This window comes from Taeniopygia guttata, chromosome 14, assembly GCF_048771995.1.
Source record: "Taeniopygia guttata chromosome 14, bTaeGut7.mat, whole genome shotgun sequence".
NCBI classification, from domain to species: Eukaryota; Metazoa; Chordata; class Aves; order Passeriformes; family Estrildidae; genus Taeniopygia; species Taeniopygia guttata.
Window position 1 is genome coordinate 8,287,259 of NC_133039.1, and position 18,650 is coordinate 8,305,908.

At 42.6% G+C, this 18,650-nt stretch overlaps 1 protein-coding gene across 4 annotated transcripts in view; it reads right to left on the minus strand.

Moving 5' to 3' along the window:
• The window catches only part of XYLT1 (xylosyltransferase 1), a 176,932-nt gene that overhangs the window by 18,359 nt on the left and 139,923 nt on the right, over nt 1–18,650 (minus strand). For 2 of the 4 annotated variants that reach the window (XM_072935589.1, XM_072935590.1), the window contains 4 exons: nt 10,722–10,938; nt 8,441–8,617; nt 5,878–6,137; nt 2,379–2,574 (listed from right to left, as the gene is read on the minus strand). In XM_072935589.1, coding sequence (XP_072791690.1) covers nt 2,379–2,574; nt 5,878–6,137; nt 8,441–8,617; nt 10,722–10,938 — 850 coding nt within the window. Of the gene's footprint in view, nt 1–2,378; nt 2,575–5,877; nt 6,141–8,440; nt 8,618–10,721; nt 10,939–18,650 lie in introns of all 4 variants that reach the window. The other 2 variants (XM_030284403.4, XM_030284405.4) reach the window with 1 other exon arrangement.

The window sequence follows — 18,650 nt, forward strand, 5'->3', positions numbered from 1 at the left end:
CAGTTATGAATATCTGATAAATTATGAAGGGATGTGGCACAGAAACTGACATTTTCCACATTATTATTTTAATCACCTTTATTTTGGGCTTCGAGAGCAAGCACTGTGTACAGGGTATGTTTGGAAAGCTGGAAATCTCTCATTGGCTCAAAATTTCTGTTTCTATCTCTGTTCAAACCCAGATAAAATTTTTCCAAGATAAATTATACCCTGATTATGGGTTCGTGTCTCATTGCTCACCACAAACAGGAACATTAGGTTCACACAATGCACACTAATTGCCTGCCACCTAGTTTATTTTATTCTCTGTGATGAATCACAAGTCTTAACAAGACCAGAAACAGCATTTAACTGATAGAGGGTGAGCTGAGACTTTTAGTTCTGTGCAGCAAATCAATCCCCTGCCCTGCACGGAGAAGCTGCCTGAACCCAGGCTGGCAGGACACACAGTGTGTGCATTGTGCACCAGCCAATTTTAGGAGGTGTGGGAGCTCCATGCTTGGAAATCATCTCTCTTGGATTTCCTGTAAGTTTATTTTATTTGACTCAGCCTGCAGGAGCCATGTGCCATCGAAATGCTGCCATGAACTCCCCCAAGGTGTGGGGCAGCCCAGCTGGCTGATGGCTTCCCACTTGTCTTTCCAGGGTGTGGGGTGAGATCTGCTCCTCGGGACGTGAAGTCTGAGAGCAGCAGAGGGCAGGAGGCAGGGCTGGAGAGATCCCATCATCTCTGCTGCAATCTCAGTTGTGCACCAGGGTCACAAATTCACTCGGGAGCACATTCAGTGCAGCATATTTGTGTGTTCTTCCTGCTGGCCCCAGTGCTGTGAGCTGGGAGAGAGGAGAAAGTTCCCAGATAAAAGAGCCCCATTCAGTTTTAAATTCCTGCCAGAGCATGGGGCGAAAGTTGTTGAAGAACAAGCAGTTCTATGTCCCAATAAGCATAAATCTCAATTTTATTTTCTGTGAACACTGATGCTTGCATCTTAGCTAAACTGCTACGTTTGTTTTCCATATGCTGGACCTTGACAAAACAGTGGCATTTTAATAAGCAGTAGCAGATCAGAGCTTTCCAGCCACACTGAAGCTGAAGAAGTTAACACTGGATTTACAGCAGGGTAACTGAGACAATTATTTGGCTCAGAGGCAGAGATCCCTGCACGCCAAGGGAAAGCAGAAAGTAAAAAAAAAAAACCAATTAAAAAATTACATTATTTACTCTGTACCTCCTAGTCTTTTAAAATATGAATCATCTATGAAAAGAGAGGACAATTAAAGACGTTAGGTGAGGAAAATAAAATGAAAACAAGTAAGCAGCCACCAAGACTCTTTTTTGTTGAGTTTCAAACAGAAGAAAATGTTTCCTTAAGCTCAAAAAAGCTCACCAGTGATTAAATTCTTAAAAGTACTAAATAAACAGAAGAAATACTCCTACAAATCACAAGAATTGGAGCTTGTATGAACGTTTATCACCGCATGAAATGGCAGGCCTACCACCCGACACATTGATAAATGAAACACACTTTCCATCCATCTCTTTAATGGCACATTAGTGTCATGGATTTGCCATGCACACCAAAACACTGAATCCCACCTAGGCATTTCTTAATTGCCCAAGAAGATGGTAATTTATGGACTTAGCCATAATGACTGGAACACATTTCTTCAATCAATTTTATACCTTAATTGAAATTTGCGGCTTAACAAGAAAAATCATGAAATTAACTGCTCAGACAGTTGTATCTTTAAAACAGAACACAGATGTCAGGTCCTATTAGTGGTCAACTTTCCTGATATATTTTAGGTAGATTTTTCGTACTTTATGACAGACACTGGAACAAATTTCTACAAAAATAACAGGATTTGTGGGAAATCTTAACCACTGCTGTGATAATTTTCTCTTTTGTGTTACAACATCAATATTCTGCTCACATGTGGTATCAGTACCTGACTACCACTAATTTTGAGAGGCTTTTTCAGTGTACTCTTGAGAGACACATTTAAACATGCCACCACTTACATCTGGAATTGCAGAAAAATGAAATTTTTTTCCCAGGAGCCTTTCACAGCACTTGCAACAAACACAGTGGCAAAACTTTTAAGTTACTTTTAAATTACTGAGCCCCTCTGACAATAACAAAAGGCTTTAATTTTTTTTAAAACAGAAGGGAGTGAGGACACTTAGATTAATGTAAGAAATGAGTGTTGACCACAGATGTGAACAGCCAATGGCATCTCCTTCTATGATGAGGATGTACACTAAGCTAGAAAGCCACGCTCACCTCAAATTTATATGGAAATACAGTTTCCAAAGACTGCTGATTCACTCTTCACTCTTGTGATGCCACAGGTGTGCTTGGGTGGCTATGAACACTCACCTCTGAGAACTGCAACCTCCCAAAATCACTCGGTGGACTTGCAATCTTGAAGACTTTCTTGGGCATCACCCACGTTTCCAAAGTTTCCAGTTTGCTGACAGCCAGATTGGTTGCGTGGTGCCTGACCAGGAAGCCTTGGAAACGGTCAGCAAGGAAGTAAAGGTGGATGGAAACTGGATGGCCCATGGGGTAGTATCTGTAAAACAGCACATGCTCATCATTATGTAAGAGAATGAAATCTCCATTTACTTGGAGCTAGTGGCTTAAGAGGCATTCATTTCAACTAGAAAATCCACCACTGTACATTAAGAGATTTCAAATGTGTTCATGACTCATTATCAAATATTCTTAGACTGTTCCAATTACCCCATAATGTAAAAATGTGTTACTAAGAACACAGGCTCATTAATTCCATATCCACAGCTCAAAGCTCTTTAGGAGGTCCTTCTGTGTGCCAGAGAGCTCCTGTCCCTCATCACCTCTCCTGGTAGAAAGTGGCACCCAGAGGCACCCAGATATTGTTAGGGTGCAGCACTGTTTGTTCAGATAAACTGCAGGATAAAGGATGCCCTGGGATTGTGCCTGTGCTCGAGCTGCCTTTCCTGCCCCAGCAGGGTCGGTGCCTGTCTGCACAGTGCAGCAGGGAGTGCTGTGTGACCAGGCACTGACCTCTGGGTCCCCTCCATTCCCAAACCCCTTCCCCAAGGGCAGGGCTCTGCAGGGTGGCACTGCAGCGAAGGACACCAGGATCCAATCCCCATTTTAGATCTCTGTATTTTAGGGAAAAAACTTCACATTCTTTAAAGACTTGAGATTGCTTTTGTTGTGAGTTTTTTACTCATAATATAAAAACAAAAAAACCAACCAAAAAAACTACTTTGAAAAAGGGTCAAACAACTAGGCAAAACCAGTCTTTGAGAGATCTGGAAGCCTTCAGTTGAGATTTAAAGACATTGTAGTCACAGCTTCAAATAATTAAAATGTATGGTTGATTATCTATGGCCTCAGAAACATCTGTAATGATGTTTGGGTTCATATGGATGCATAAATAATTTAAAAAGTGTTATTCATAGCTCAGAAATCAAATATTTTGCTACTTTACAGCACTGACATTAACTGCAAAACAAGATAAACCAACCAGCCTCACACCTTCCCAGTAAGTCAGTTAAGCCTGACTCCTCAGGCTTGTTACCACAATTAAAGGATGAGCGCTAAGGATGAGCACTGAGGAGAACTTTCCATTGCATGAGGTCAGCAACACCCCAGAAGAAATTCTCTAGAGCTAGAGAAATCAACATAAGAAGACGGGGTACCAACAGGGCCAGCACTGATGGACTGAGCAAAACCACTGCAAAGCTATGCAGCCAATACCAGCAACAATCTGACTTCTGTTCTGAGTACTAAGACCTCCTGTTTTATATGTGTGCAGCAGCAAATATTTACAGTATACTTGAAATAGTCTGAGTAAATTGCCTCTTGGCAGCAGAGAGCAAAAATGCCTAGAGATGGAAAAAATGAATTAAATCTCAATCACACATAAATGTTGCTCCCACGGAAGATGCTGACACTCCATCTCCTTTGGCACCCGAGCAGTCTGTGGGGGGCACAGCTTTCTGAGCCTGTGGGCTGGCCCTCATTAGGAAAGTGTGCAAGGCAGCTGCTCTTACAAACATCTCTGGGCTGCTGTGGGTGGCAGCATGGGCCCGACTCCAGGGAGGATCCGAGGCAGGAGCCGCTTTCCTCGCAGCGTGAGCTGGGGTGCTGCAGGCACAGATCAGCCAGCCTGGGGCTGTGCTCAGCCCCACAGCAAAGGGAGCACTGTCGAGATGCTCAGCCCAAATCCATCCTTCCATTTCTGCATTAGAGACATGCAAAATCACAAGAGGGGAAGAGGAAAGGTATAGGTGCAAACACCCAGAAGGACAGCGCAGTATGAGAGGAGAGGAGATGTGAATCATAAAGCTGAAGATCAGCCATCTTTCTCTGATCTGAACTGGATGCTGACTCACAGTGTCTTGAGGGGGCTCAGGTAGGTGTGAAAATGAAGCCTCCACTCCATATCACTGTTTGCAATTCCTCCCTACACTGTTTCATGAGGCTTCAGCCTGCTGTTAAGGAGCTGTGCTTTGTTCTGGAGACAGCTGCAGTCACAGTGTTCCTATCTGTAATCTGAGCAAGCTTGAAAAGCACCTTGAGTGCCTGTGCAATGGAAAGTTCCTCAGAAACAAAAGTGATAATTTATATAAATCAGCATCAGAATACTGGCAAAAGGACTGAGAACAAAAGTAATCGTCAAATTATTTCAGTACTGGTTATACGAAGTCCCCATCCTCTTTGCTGGCTTTACTCTGCAGGACAAATGACCCAGGACTTCCTTTATTTCATATAGGGAAGGCATGCTACTAGTGATTATTTCTATCTAATTGTTATTGATCTTTTATTACTTTGCACCGGTAACCTTCACTGACAAAAGTCTAATAGGAGTCTGGAGCACTTATTGCCACATCTTTCTAAATGGGACATTGCTCAGCACTTCCATGACTAATTTAGGAAGGTCAAGGCACATTTGGTTCCCTCTTGAGAACACAACAGGGGCAACGTCCATCCATCAAAGCACATGGAGTGTTTGCTGACTTAGGCTCTATGTGTTTTCTATTAGGATAAAAAAGGGCAGGCTCCAGAAATACATTCTGAAGATGGAATTAAGAGATGGCAAAGTAAGACTTAAAAAGAGGAACCATCTCTGCTTTGAATCTGAACAGCTCCAGATGTGTTTGCAGGCAGGAAACATGTACCATCAAGAGAGCCTTTTCTGTGCAAGTCTAACTTCAGGAATTCTTCCTTCAAATCCCTTTTAGACTGAATACTTCTTAGCCAGGCTTATAGGTGAAAAAGAAATCTAAATATAGAAGGAATTTGCTTTTAAAGAATAAGGACTTTAATTTGCGATAAATATATTTACCTATATATAAACACCTACATATAATTTATGTATTTGATGCTAATCGATCTTACCAGCTGCAGCACTTTTGGCACAGAGAGCTGCACCAAGCAGGCGAACTGAGTCAAGCAAGCTCTCTGCACTCCATGTGTGCTCCCAGGGGAACAAACAAGCAAGGACCATTAACCTGCCCGTGTTCAGATTTGTTCTGAAATCCTCTCCTTTGCTTTTGGTAAGCATAATAGAGGTGAACATGACCTCTGCTGCAATCACACGGAGGGTTTAGGAGCTGAGGCTATAATACACTTGCTGAAATTAATCAAGGGAAACGCAGCAGTGGGGGTAGCACTGCCCAACTGGATCCTGTCAGTCTTCATCAGGCTGGAGAGGAGCTCCTTAAAAGTGCAGCAAACAGGTCACATAATGTCAACCCGGAATAACCAAGGCTTTATTATGGACATAAATACTCCTGGAAATGAGCGCTGTGCACTTGCAGCTGCCCGGCAGCCAGGCAGGACGAGGCTGCCGCGGGCAGGGCAGGGCAGGGGCAGCACTGACCTGCAGCTGCTGTCCCCAGCCGTGTGGAACGAGCTCTCGGCCCGCCGCAGGCCCAGGCGGGAGAAGGAGTGGAACATGGTGAGGGCCACGTCGCTGAGGGCGCCCAGCCCGTCGGGCTCCTCGTACACGTTCTCCCAGTAGGAGCGCAGCCCCGGCGTGCCCGACGGGTAATTCCCGTACAGGTAATAGTCCAGCTGGCCAATGATCTCCTGGTTCACCACGGCCTCAAACTTGCGGGCGAAGAAAGTTGGCCTGGCAGTCTGCTGTTGGGACAGGACAGAAAAAGACACTTGTGGCAGCAGCTCTCTGGCCACAGAGAGAAACACAACTTTCCCAGGCATTGTCCTGGGAAGGGCTGTGAGATTATCAGAGAAAAGAATGAGAAACAATTCTTATCTTAACCTGTGCACCTGGTACTGTGAACATGTGGAATGTGTTATGGAGATTTGTTTACCAAACGGTGGTTTCTTAATTAGCCAGTGGTGATGGTGTTTGGACTGGAGGAGCCATTAGGTCCGGCTGTATTGTAACTGTCTGTAAGAGCAATGAGTTTCTTAATAAAGAGATTATTAACCAACCTTCTGTGAATCATGGAGTCTGTGCTAATTATTATCCGGCCAGGGGCCCATTGTGACAATAGACACCGAGTTCCCATTTTCAGGCATGACACTTTGTCTTAAGCAATGGGTTGGAAGTTGAGGACATTTCTCTCCATAGGCAAAGATGACTTAAAATGTCACCTTTGGGACCATTCGTCGTTAGGAGCGATGTTAAGATTCAGCTAAAAACTGAATTACATAATTACCCCCTGGAAAGCCCTTCAGACCAACAGCCACCCCATGCTGTCTGGCTCAGGAAGGCTCTCCAAGTGCAGGAGGGGTGGGGAATGCTCTCCAAACCCATGTGTTAGCCTGGAGACAGTGCAGCACTGGCATGTTTTATTCAGGGAGCAAAGTGTACTGTGGCACTGGGGCTTAGAAGAGGCAAAGCAGCATTTTCTGTGTATGGATTTGCTGCCAGGAGGTGGTAAGAGGTCTCTGGGAGAGGTGCCACTTCTGGCTGAGGTTTCTTTACTTATGAGTGGTCCTGCCCAGATTTTTTCTCAGCATTTGACACAATCTGGGGCATATGCTACTCAACTACCATTAGCTTTCAAAAAGTCTTTGTTTTGCCTTGTTCATATTTGAGCATAGGTCCTGAGGTGCCAAGGAGTTCATGAGTGCCCCAGATGGTTAGAAAATTCTTTTCAGGAAGCTCAGTTTTGCTCTGAGATGGCGCATGCTGTGGGCTTTGTGATCTGTGCCGCTTTGTGCCTCTGTGGGAACAGCAAGCCCCAGCCTTCTGCTGCTGGGTGATCATGTGAGGAGCTCTCTCACCAGAACCTGTCAGAAGCCGCCTTTACATCTATTCTAATTTTCAACTTTCCAGCTCAGTTTACCTGATTGTTTCCTGAAATATCGTTGTGGGTTCACAGCCTGTAGCAGGTCAGGCTCTGCAGTCTGGCAAGAGGTTTTAAAGACTTGCCATTTATTCTGTGCGTGAGATTTCCCTGGGATTGGTGTTTGGGACAGCAGAGCCTCTTTTAGATAACATCTCATTTGCTCTTTTTGTGAGTGCCCGTGTCACTGACTTCAAGCATGCCTGGTAGACAGCACATTACAGTAAAGAAAAGATCTCTGTTTCAGAGCAGTCATCATTTCTGCGCTGTAGGGTAACACATTCCCCATCCCACACAAAGCCTGAACAAACATGCTTTATGCAGGGAGCCCCGAGGAGCTGGAGGGATGGCATTGCAGATCTGGTGACCTTGAAACAAGTGGCTGTTCATTCTCAATAGAAGATGAACAGGCCGGATACAGCCTCGAGACTGAGCGCACCCTGGAGCACAGGACTCGCTCTCGTGTCTGCCTTGAGGAAACCATCACAAAGGAGCTGATTAAACCTTCTAAGACAGTCCTGCCAAACCTGGGTGATCAAAATCTCATGACTAAGGTCATGAGGTAAAATCATCAGATAAACTTCATGAGATAAATCTCATGAGATAAACTTCAATATGATCGTGCTGATGAATATAATACCGAAAATGGATTTGCCTTGTGCTACGTCTTTAGCACACACACTGATCAACTTCTAAGCTTTTTTTAAAGATTATAAACATTGCTTAACACTGAAGCCAAGAGTGTTGTGAAATGATGAAAGCACCTGAGCTGTAACATTGGAGAAAACCTTTTGCAATAAACTCACAAGAGTTACCAAGTAATATTGGTACAGTCAGAGATGTGTCAAGCTTCCCTCTTTTCTAGCACAGCCAATTACCAATGCCAAGGAGTCCAAAGAGCTGCTTTGTGACCTTATCATGCAGTGGTATGTCTCCAGGGCCAAAACATAGGAGAACTTATCTTTAATTCTCCTGAAACTAGGACCAGAGTTTCCTCCCATCTCTTTCTCCACCTGCCTGATGGAGTCAAAGCTTCCCTTCCCGCTCCCTGCTGCAGCCATGCATTCAGCCAGCTCTCCACCCTTCCACAGAGGGAAGAGCCCCTCTGCAGGTGTGCTCAGTTACCTGGAACCGGTGGAAGTCAGCTGGTTTGAAGTCATTGGGTGAGCAGCCACACCAGTCCACAATGTGCTTGTACTGACACTTGCAGCCCAGCTTCCTGTTCCAGTTGGTGATGCGCAGGTTGTTGTCCACCATGGAGTCGCAGAACGGGCTGTTCTCCAGCACAGTGTGAAAGAAGGACTGCAACAAACAGGGAACAGATCACCATATTTAGCTCCTCAAACTTCCTCAAGCTTCCATTTTCTCCTTCACTTCAGCTCATGGGCCCAAATCAAATGCAGGTGACCTATTTTCGTTTGAAATGACAGGATTAACAAGCTCTATTGTTCTGCCACATATGGAACACACTCCATGGGCCTGTATTCCATAGAGCATGGAAAAATCACAACACTCTACAGACCCAACCCAACTGTAAGAACACACAGCTGAGGTCTTGCTCCAATAACCTGGCACAAAATAATTGCACTTCTACAATGACCAGCTCTGGGCATCGGCAGCCCAAAGGACTCAAGGAAAGGCACCAGTGCTAGCAATCATTTGATTTTTATTTCAGCTATATGAGCAATTCTAAGAAATGCCCATTATTTCCCTTCTGTAAGTTGCTCCCTGGTCTAACAGATTTAGGACTATTTTTCTGAAAAATGTGCTAATGGCACATTTCAAGTTGTTTCCCAAAACAATTGTCAAAACTGCACCATCACCCTGGTTACTCTGATAAAAATACAGTCTCAGACAGCTCTTATGTGGGTGTCTTATCTCCAGCACTCTGAAATGCACTGCTTGTTGAGTGGCTTTGTACTGAAACACGCAGTTCACCCTAGGCATCAAAAGGACATTCTGCCTCCTGCATTTACGTCTGAAATCATAAGTCTTTATTTGCTGATTGATGGCAGCATGGGATTCCTATTGGGCAATCTTAATTACATCATCATAATAACAGCTATTACATAAACCATGTGTAATGGGAACTGATATAGCAGGTTAACAGGTCAGTGAAGGCAGGGCCATTTTACAAAACCAGCTATGTACCTTGCAAAGGAAACCTTGTAGAAAAAAGCTATGGAATACCATCAATTTTAGCCCTGCAAGAGACCATTTCTGGAGCAGTGACTTCTCTTTAAAATCAGCAATAGTAAGATCTATAAATAACCAGCATAACATTAGCATGGCTGGCCCCCAAATAATCCCCCTACCCTTTTTAATGTTAAATGACAGCTCAGTGAATATGGATTTTATGCTTGAACTGTTTGGTTAAACCCATAAAGGCATCCATTCTCATTCAAGCGAGAGGGAGAAAAAAACCCTACCCAATTACCCATTGCCCTGTGTCCTTTCATAGCCGTACAGGAATTTCTCTAGATAATGGATGAAAAGGTTATCAGAGTAGAGAGAAAAGGTGATTTTAAACAGAAACAGGATTAAAAGAAGATTATGCAACATGTGTGGGGAATAATAAACTTCTATCAAATGATAACAATTGGTATGCTCCACCAGAAGCTAACGAGCAAGATTTGCAAGATTGGTGTCATCCATCCTTCAAAATGTTCAGGAACCAAGGCAGTTATGGGTTTCAAGGCAGTCATCAGTTGTTCCTTGGGCTGGCTGACTGCTGCAGCCTGTGGAGTAGAGCCTGGCAAGCCAGGGGAGCAGGGTACCTGCTGGGGCAGTGTAGCACAGGCTGCCAGGCTCTGTGCTCCCCCTGCAGATAGTGCACATTGCTGGCACATTGCTGCACGCCAGGCAAAACCCCACACTGCTGTGCACTCCCCTTCTGCATCACTTGCAGCCAGAGCGACTCCTGAGTGATCGAAATGATTTGTGACTGTGCCTTCTGGCTGAGTTTTGAACAGAACAATAAACCTTTGTTTGCAGGGTTTATATTTTTAAAGAAAAGTGCTGGATAATAGCAAGGAAAGCTACTTATGAAGACAATTCGCCATCTCTAATATCCTTCAAAAGCTTTGTGCAGGAACAATTTGCAAGCAAAGGGCAGCTGGATTTCTGGTTGTTCAGTAACAGATTAATAGGCTTAGAAATATAAAACAAAGCCACTCTTAGCAAAAAAGTCCCACAAACAAACAAACAAGGCAATAAACAACTGGAAAAGATGTTCTAACCCTAAAGGGCTTACTCACTATAGAAGTAAAATTTTCATTACCCACTGTGGGATGCTCCAAAGCCCACTGACATCAGGTGAAAGCCGCTCTGATTTCAGTCAGATCTTTGGGACAAGCACAAACACTGCAGGTCTGAACACACAGAGGGATTCTTTGCATCCACATACCTCGGCAGGAAGCAGTGTGTAAGAGTAAAACCTCTTCATCTTTGTTACCAGGTCATCATTGGAAAAAGTGACATATTCCACAAACTTCCTGTTCAGGAGGAACCAGTCCGACCCTCCGTCGACGGTGATTCCTTCTGGGATCTTGCGGTCCCCCAGGCGCCACATGTGCGTGTCACACTCCAGGAAGAGCCGATCCAGCCCCTGTTTTCTGATAAATCTGAGCGAGTACAAGAGGAGCCATCAAATGTTAATTTGTATTTTGCTATCATTGGGAGCTTTATAAATAAAAAAGCTACTTTCTCAAACAAACAAGGATCAAAAGGTCACTTGTTTATATTTCTGTTCTACTCATAAGTAATGCAGAGAGGTTTAATAAATGTTTAATCGGTTTTGTTACAGAGGCAAAGATCAGCAGATTGCTTTTAAACATAATTTACACCTTCTGCTGTCCTAAGACTGTGCAGGTGACAGAGCTCTAGGGCAGGAAAGTCCATAATGTTCATTAACTCTGAACAAACCACCACAGAAGAACTACAACATGAACAGAAACTAAACACATTCTTCTCTCTCTAAATAAATTCAGTTTTTAAAAAGCAGCAAAATGTACATAAAGGTAAAATGACCAATTTTCTCTTATGCTATTATGTCATTTTTCTATAGGGATATAGCCAATAAGGAAAAAAAAACATTATATTGGTTTTTGCTGTAGAATGAGCAAGTTTGCTCCATTTTCAAGTCTCTGTGGAACAATGTTTTGTTATTGCTGAACCATGAATAAAAGGAGCAACTGCAGAACTGCAAAGTTATGGAAATGAATTATTTGAGACCACGCTGTGAGCAGTAACAAATGCTCACTGACCACACACTCCAGCAACCCACAGCCACAGCCCCCAGACCTCTCCGGGTGCAGGACCTGCAGGATGACAACAGCTGTGGCACCTACAGAACAGGGGCACAGCCTTCCCTTCCTGAGCCACACACAGCCCTGACAGGGCATTTCAGGATCAGCAAGCCAAATGACATTTTAGTAGTCCTCAAACCCTTCCTGCTATGGAAGGAAAGGGAAAAGAATAAAAGTCAAGGAACAACAAGCACCAGAGCTTTCTGGAGTCCTGCATCTGGAAAAGTGAGCATTAACCCCGTAGGCCAACTCCCTGGTTCAAGTTCTGTTCTGTACCAATCAAAGAACTGAGATGCAATTATGAAATGGTGCATATTAATTTTCAAAAGGACCGTGAATGACTTCAGGGTCTATGTCCTACTGATAGCTATGTCTCTTTTCACAGTATGAGAAGAGCTCCTCTGTTAACACAACAGTGCTGAAAACACATAAATGAAAATGGAGAAATTTTTCTTTCCATGAACAAGTTTCTAATTTCATGTTCCATTATGAAGGATAATAGAAAAGTCTTGCAATTTTAATGCAGTGCTCTGGAATGTAATCTTCAAATTCAATATTTATGCAGTTATCTCCAAATCAAATATTAATGTGCCTGAAAGTTTGGTCATTTATTTATTTCTATTCAAAACTAAATGCTCATTAGAGTTAATTATTTTAAGAAAATAACAGAACTTTATTGACTACATTTAAATAGGAACATAAAGTTTTTTCCATTAAGTAATTTCTTTCAACTGCTATCTCTACCAATTTATCACCCTTTACTCTTCTTTTCAAATTGAAGGTTCTTTGACTGCAATAGAAACCCTCAAACAAAAAAAGCCACCTGGCTATTGCAGTAACTGCTCTATGTAGAAACTCAGCCTGTGTGACATGATCCAGCTCCCTGGTACTGTAACAGCTTCAGCCTTTTTGGCTGAACTTGGCAGCACAGGAGCATGACCATGCTCCAGATGAGAAGGTCCCAGCAAGTCCTGACTCACAGCTCCATGTTTTTCAAAGTAGTTGACAGGCTCTTTTTTTTCTATACATGCACAGTTCTATTTTTTTTTTTTTTATTTTTTTTTTTTTTTGAGCTAATGGCTTGGAAAAGCAAATCTCAGGATATGGAGTGAAATCAGCCAATTCCTGGAAGTACAACTGTTTTCACAACAAACCTCAGCCCCCAAATCTTACACAACTGGGTTACTAGAAGCAAGTAAATGTACTTTCCAATCACTTACTCTCCAGTAAGGCAGCACAGCCCAACTAAAGAGCTGCAATGCCTTCAGAGATCTCCCAAGAAATGACCCTTTTGCTGGTGCTTCTTGAAACCCTCCTAGAAACATCACAGCAGGTTTCAGATATATAACAGCTGAACAGAGAGCAGGTGTTTTTCAGAAGAATCACCCTTACAGAGCCTCTTCACACCCAGTCACAACTCCTCAATGGAATAAGGCATTAGCAAAGCAAATAATTTCTGTGGCCTACAAAGCAATGATTTGTCCAAGGGGCTGTGAGGACACAGCTCTCCACTGGGCCATGGCTTGCTGCTTGTTATGTTCCTTGGCAGCCAAGGGGACCAAATGTATTTCAGACCTGCTGGAAGCTAAATAGGAGAGGCGCTGGCACAGAGAGGTGAACAGCAAGCAAAGTGGAAAAGGTGGATGAGGCTCCCTTTTTTCCCTCCAGGCTCTCTTCTAGGATGACTGATGCTCCCAGCTACTCCAGCAATAGCGATTTTGGCACTCAGGAAGGCAAGAACTTACTCTAAGCATGTTGAATACTGCCTGAGGGAAAGGGAAAGGGGTATTTGTATGCCACATAGGCCTTTCCAAGAAATTAAAAACTCTTGGACATTACAAACAGTTCATAAAGATTCTTGACTAGCCATCCAAGAATGATTGCAGCCACACCTGAAAAGAAAGATATGAAGATGGAGGGCAAAACCATGACCCTACTGATTTGTTTCTAGTCTCATGCTGTATTTCATTAGTTTCTGGTTATGCTCAAGGGAATACCAAATCAGTAAATTTTATAAAGCCAGGCCAAGCTTCATAAAGAGCAATGAAATGCAAAGAAAGGGTGATTTTTCCTCTTGTCTTTCTCTCTTGGGTCTCACAGAACAGCTTGCAGATAATTCCCAAATTAAAAGTAGGAAAAAAAAGGCTTAGTAATAGCATTTCCTTAATCTTAGTCACTGTGGAAAAATTCAGGTGCTTCCTGTCACCCTGAACATCAGGTAAGACTGGCATACCTCTGCCAGCTGCAAATGCACAGGCCAAACAATGACATCCTACTGAACCAAGGTATGGTTCACCAAATACAACAGAGATTATCATCAGCTGAAGACAACTGGCCTTTCTCCTAACCTAAAAAAAAAAAAAACTACAGGAGGAAAATGATAGGAAAAGAGTCAACCACAAGAAAATAGAATTAAAAAACCACTAGGATTAAGAAAAGCATGCCCTTTTGCCCTATTCCATAGAACACTCAATCTAAGACATCTTATGCTTCCCCTTATGAATTTTAGTTCTTCCTAAAGAGCCTCCAGCTTTTGAGGGCCTGGGGTCACACTCAAAAGTAAGGAGGAAACACAGGATATGAAGAAGGTATGTCAGCACCTGAGCTCAGCAATCAGACACTGACACACACGAAAGGTGCCACTCTGCCCTGTGTGTGGATGCAGCCTCACAGGTCCAGAGGGTTATTTTTATACTTTGCTAAAAATCCCTACTGCCTGCTGCACGTGGTCTGTCACTGAGCGTAGATGTCAGTCCAGGCAGCTCATGACTGCAATCCAGTTCAGGGAACTCCTCTTTGTAGTCTATTTAAGTATTTATAAATATATTTCAGACAAGATTCTAGGACCTTATTACACATTTGTAACTTGTGTAGCACATACTCCTATAACATGACTATAAACAAAGCTCAACACTTATGTTCTAACTGCTAATAAATAGTGCCACACTGTTACTTAATATCAGCAAAAATATCACAATCAAATATCCTCCTTTTTGATAGTTTTCTCCAAGGGACAGTGCAAACCACAGAAACTTGTAGAGACCCCGGCTCCTGAATGCTCTACTTACACAGTAAGTCAGAGATTTTGCTGTTTTCTTTTTCCTGAAGTTTACGAATGAGTAAAACTTCCTAAAGTATCAAAGGCTATCAGATTGCTAAGTGCTATTTGCCAGTAACTTTATCACTAAAAGGTTTTTTCTGGAAAGAATATATTTTTTAAGGTGAAAAGGTTTCTTCCTAAATGTTTCCTCTTTCTGGCATCTTGCCTAAAAAACCTCCCATTGACATTTCACTGTTAACCAGGCGCACCTACCCAGAACCTCATCATCATTAGTCAGGATTTAAGAATAAGAACTATGAATAAAAGTTATAAAACTCCAGCGAAACAATTCCTCACAAGTCAAAAGTCAATGTCAATGTCAAAGTGAGAATCTGTAGAGTTAGGAGCTCCACTAGCATTATGTCCATGTTTTCCTGAGTGTATGTGGACACGCTGTGCATGCTTTAACTTTATTTGCTCCTCTTTTCATTGTCTTTATGTGAAAATTTGAGGAAGAAAGCCCATTTCAGTGCAAAAAGTCAAATAAATAGTTTTACAGATGAGAAATGTGAGAGTCACTTGCCAGCAGTGTTTGCATAGCCACCCTGGAAACACCAGAGTCAATCAGTTGGGAAGTACAAAACAGTAATTTGCAGTTTAGGTGACCAACGAGAAAGCACTGAAAAATAGTTTGACAATCTTGAGTGTAGCAGTTGCAAAAAATAATTTGTGAACAATCTCTACGCTACCACACATCTCCCAAAACCAGGCACTGAAAAATTCTTTATAATAAGCAGATTAATGAATCCCAAACCTGTGCAGAGCAGAATCATTCCCTGCCTGCTCCTGGCCTCCACTGAGTATGCTGAGTCCAGCTGACCCTGATCTCACTGCATTTCCATGAGTAACTCTATTCTGCCGAGGGTTAAACAATATTTACAGCATCTGAAATAACAAACAACGGGCTCTTTAAACACAATGTCTATATGGTACCAGCTATTAATATGTTTTCCCAAGGATTGGATGTTGCAGTGTGTTTCCTGAGACCTTCCTGTCATGCTGAAAGCCTCCAGGGCTGATTCCCCCAGTCCCAAAATGGAGGTGAAGCTTGAAAAGGGGAACAGTGTCAAACAGAAATAGCGCCTACTTAGTCTGTCAAGATGAGGAAGATTTCTGCCCAGCATGACAGGCATCGTGTGGAAAGCACAGAACAAACAATTCCTGCTGTTTCAAAAGGCCTTGAAAATAACTCTCAGTACAGACAGAAATGATGGAAGAGAAAGAATAATTGTAACTTGCTTTTCAATGTGCTTTAACTGTGACATCCTAAATGCAATTCCTATGAGGTCAAAAATGTTTTGAAAGCAGAATTCTTATCTTTTGTTAATTCCCTTACTCAGAAGAAAATATTTAAACACATTACTATCTCAACAATCCCTGAAAGCTTTAATGACAATGCAGAAAAAAACATCAACAATATCAGAAAGAATTTCTCTCTTGACTGAATTTGCTCTAGTAAGATTGGGCTTATTTCCTGATTGGGCTTATTTCAGGTGCAAAAGCCAAAGCCATAAATAAGTACACAAATTGAAATGCTTTTAGCAGTTTTGCCTACTGTGCTGAAAGCCCAGGAGTTACCAAGGAGCACAAGGAAATGTCACTGTCAGATGTGAACAGTGTTTGTCACCTGTATCTCTGCATGGCCCCTGGGGTAGCTGAGCACGGTGGGTGTGCAGGGCAGGGATGGGCACAGCCTGCACTGGGACATCACAGCTCCCCAGGGAGCACAGGGATGGGCTTCAGAGCAGAAATCCAGGTGGCACAGCCACCAGAAGTAAGACAGAGCAGAGAGATGCAGTTTGTGATGTTTGCTCCTGGGGTTTCTGTGGCAGAAGCTGAAGTGCAAGTCATGGGAACAAGGAGCTCTACTGGGAGCATTTTCTGACAGTCCATGTTCTCAATGTATGTTAAACACCTTTACTTCAGTGTGAAATTAAACCTGGGGCAGACTATTGTTGCCACACCCACTGGGCAGTAGAAAGTTTAGATCATTTACAGAGCAGCAAAAATGGTACAGTAAGTTGGGTATCTCTTTCAAGACACAAGTTCACCTTGAAATATTATGTTCAATGTGTCCCTTCTCAATCAGTGGCATCTTCATGGAAGCCAAGCAGCCATGGCACTCAGGGTATTTCACATGAGATGCTGTTGAATGCTGATGAATACACACATCTTATCTGGTCATTATTCCATCTCTAGATGGACATGATCAGACTTTTCAAGCTTACAACAGGTACCTTATATGCTATATAATTTGTTTCTGCTTCTTTCATATGCAATCTTCCCAGAATATCCATTTAATGCTTTAGTCCTTGCACATCTTTGCATTCTCTTTGAAAGAGATTTCCCATGATTCCTTCTTCTTTTCCACCTTTTCCTACACATTAACTTCCACTGCCTTTGAAAAACTTTTCTTTTCACCTTCTCTCTTTCAAAGGAGAAGTCTCTTTTTCAGAGAAAGTGTTAAAAAGCCTCAATGTTTCTCAATATTTTAATGTTTTCAGGCCAGGGAGCCAAATGAAAAACCCTCTAAAATTCTTCAGTTGTAGGAAACTTGCAAAGTCTTTTTTTTGCAGTAATGACTCTACTAGGAATTGCCTTGTTTTGTCAACAATTCCATGCATTTCGTTGTGAACATAAAGCTCGAGAGAGACTTTAAAAGACTTTCCTCTAGGTTTCTTTGCCCCACTCTTCACTTACATGGTATCTTTTAAGGAATACTGAAACAGCTTTTATAAGGTCAAAAATGAAATGGCTTCCTCTCACCATAAGGGAGGCCACAACCCAAATGATTCTATTTCTTTTTATATTAAATAAGCAAAACTGCCAATTATAGTATGCAGAATGTAGCATGAACTCACCACAGACAGACTCAATGATAATAAACCTGACATCTTGCCATCTGTTTGTCTCCAATAAATGTCTTCTCTGGAAGGTTTCTTGTTTCCTCACCTTCTTTCTAGTGACTGAGGGCAAATGTGAGTCCCTTCTATAGAGGTTTTCAAGCTACCAAATCAGGCCAATGGCCTGTGGGTACACACCAGGGCCAACAACATCTGTACAGCTTCAAATGATGTTTTCTGTAATAACCATTTTATAAAATGCCTCAGGACCTCAGATGACAGGGCTGCAAATGAAGTGTGCTGCTCAATGTTCTTAGATAGCAATAAGATTCCTGATTATTTTACCAGTATCTCAATTTTCACCTTCCTCACTCTGTCCTTGCCCCATAATGGATGGCTGCTTCAAACCTTCTCACTTGAAGCACCTTCCTGAACCAGTGGATGATCTGGTTTGTATACTCTAAGAACAAAGAACATCCTGCTTAGTCCCACATCAAGACATATAGCTGCTTTTGTTTCTCTTTGCACTGACAGCTTAGAGCTCTGTTTTCCAAAACTGAGCAGAAATAAAAACCCTACAAGGAGGCAAATTGTCAAGCTGAAGCCGTAAAGGCTTTATGGCTCCCCTAATGCTTAGCATAAAGCACTAAGAACATTTGAAAGTTAGCTGTAATGTCTAAATTTTTAAAGTGCAGTCTCTTTGCAGAGAAGATGCATGTTGCTATTTCAGTCACTACACTTCTCATGCAACTGTTGTGCTGAACTACTTCCAAGCAAAAAATAGATCTTAGTCCATGTGCTCCGGAATACTCAAGCGTTCTAAAAAATTTAGTAAAAAAAGTACGAGGCTGAGGGTAATTTGTGCCAAAGGAACCACCAAATATGTTACATGAGCAGCAGTGCAAATGCTGCTAGGACATGTGGTTAAACTATTCCAACAGCAGTGATAATTAATCCACTTGTTCTCCTGGTATTACTGGGCACTGGGCAATTCATCAGTGGAATGCACAGCAGTGCTTACTGTGTGATCCATTTTCCTAACAAACCACCAGACCCCCATCAACCCCACGTACAGCACACCAACA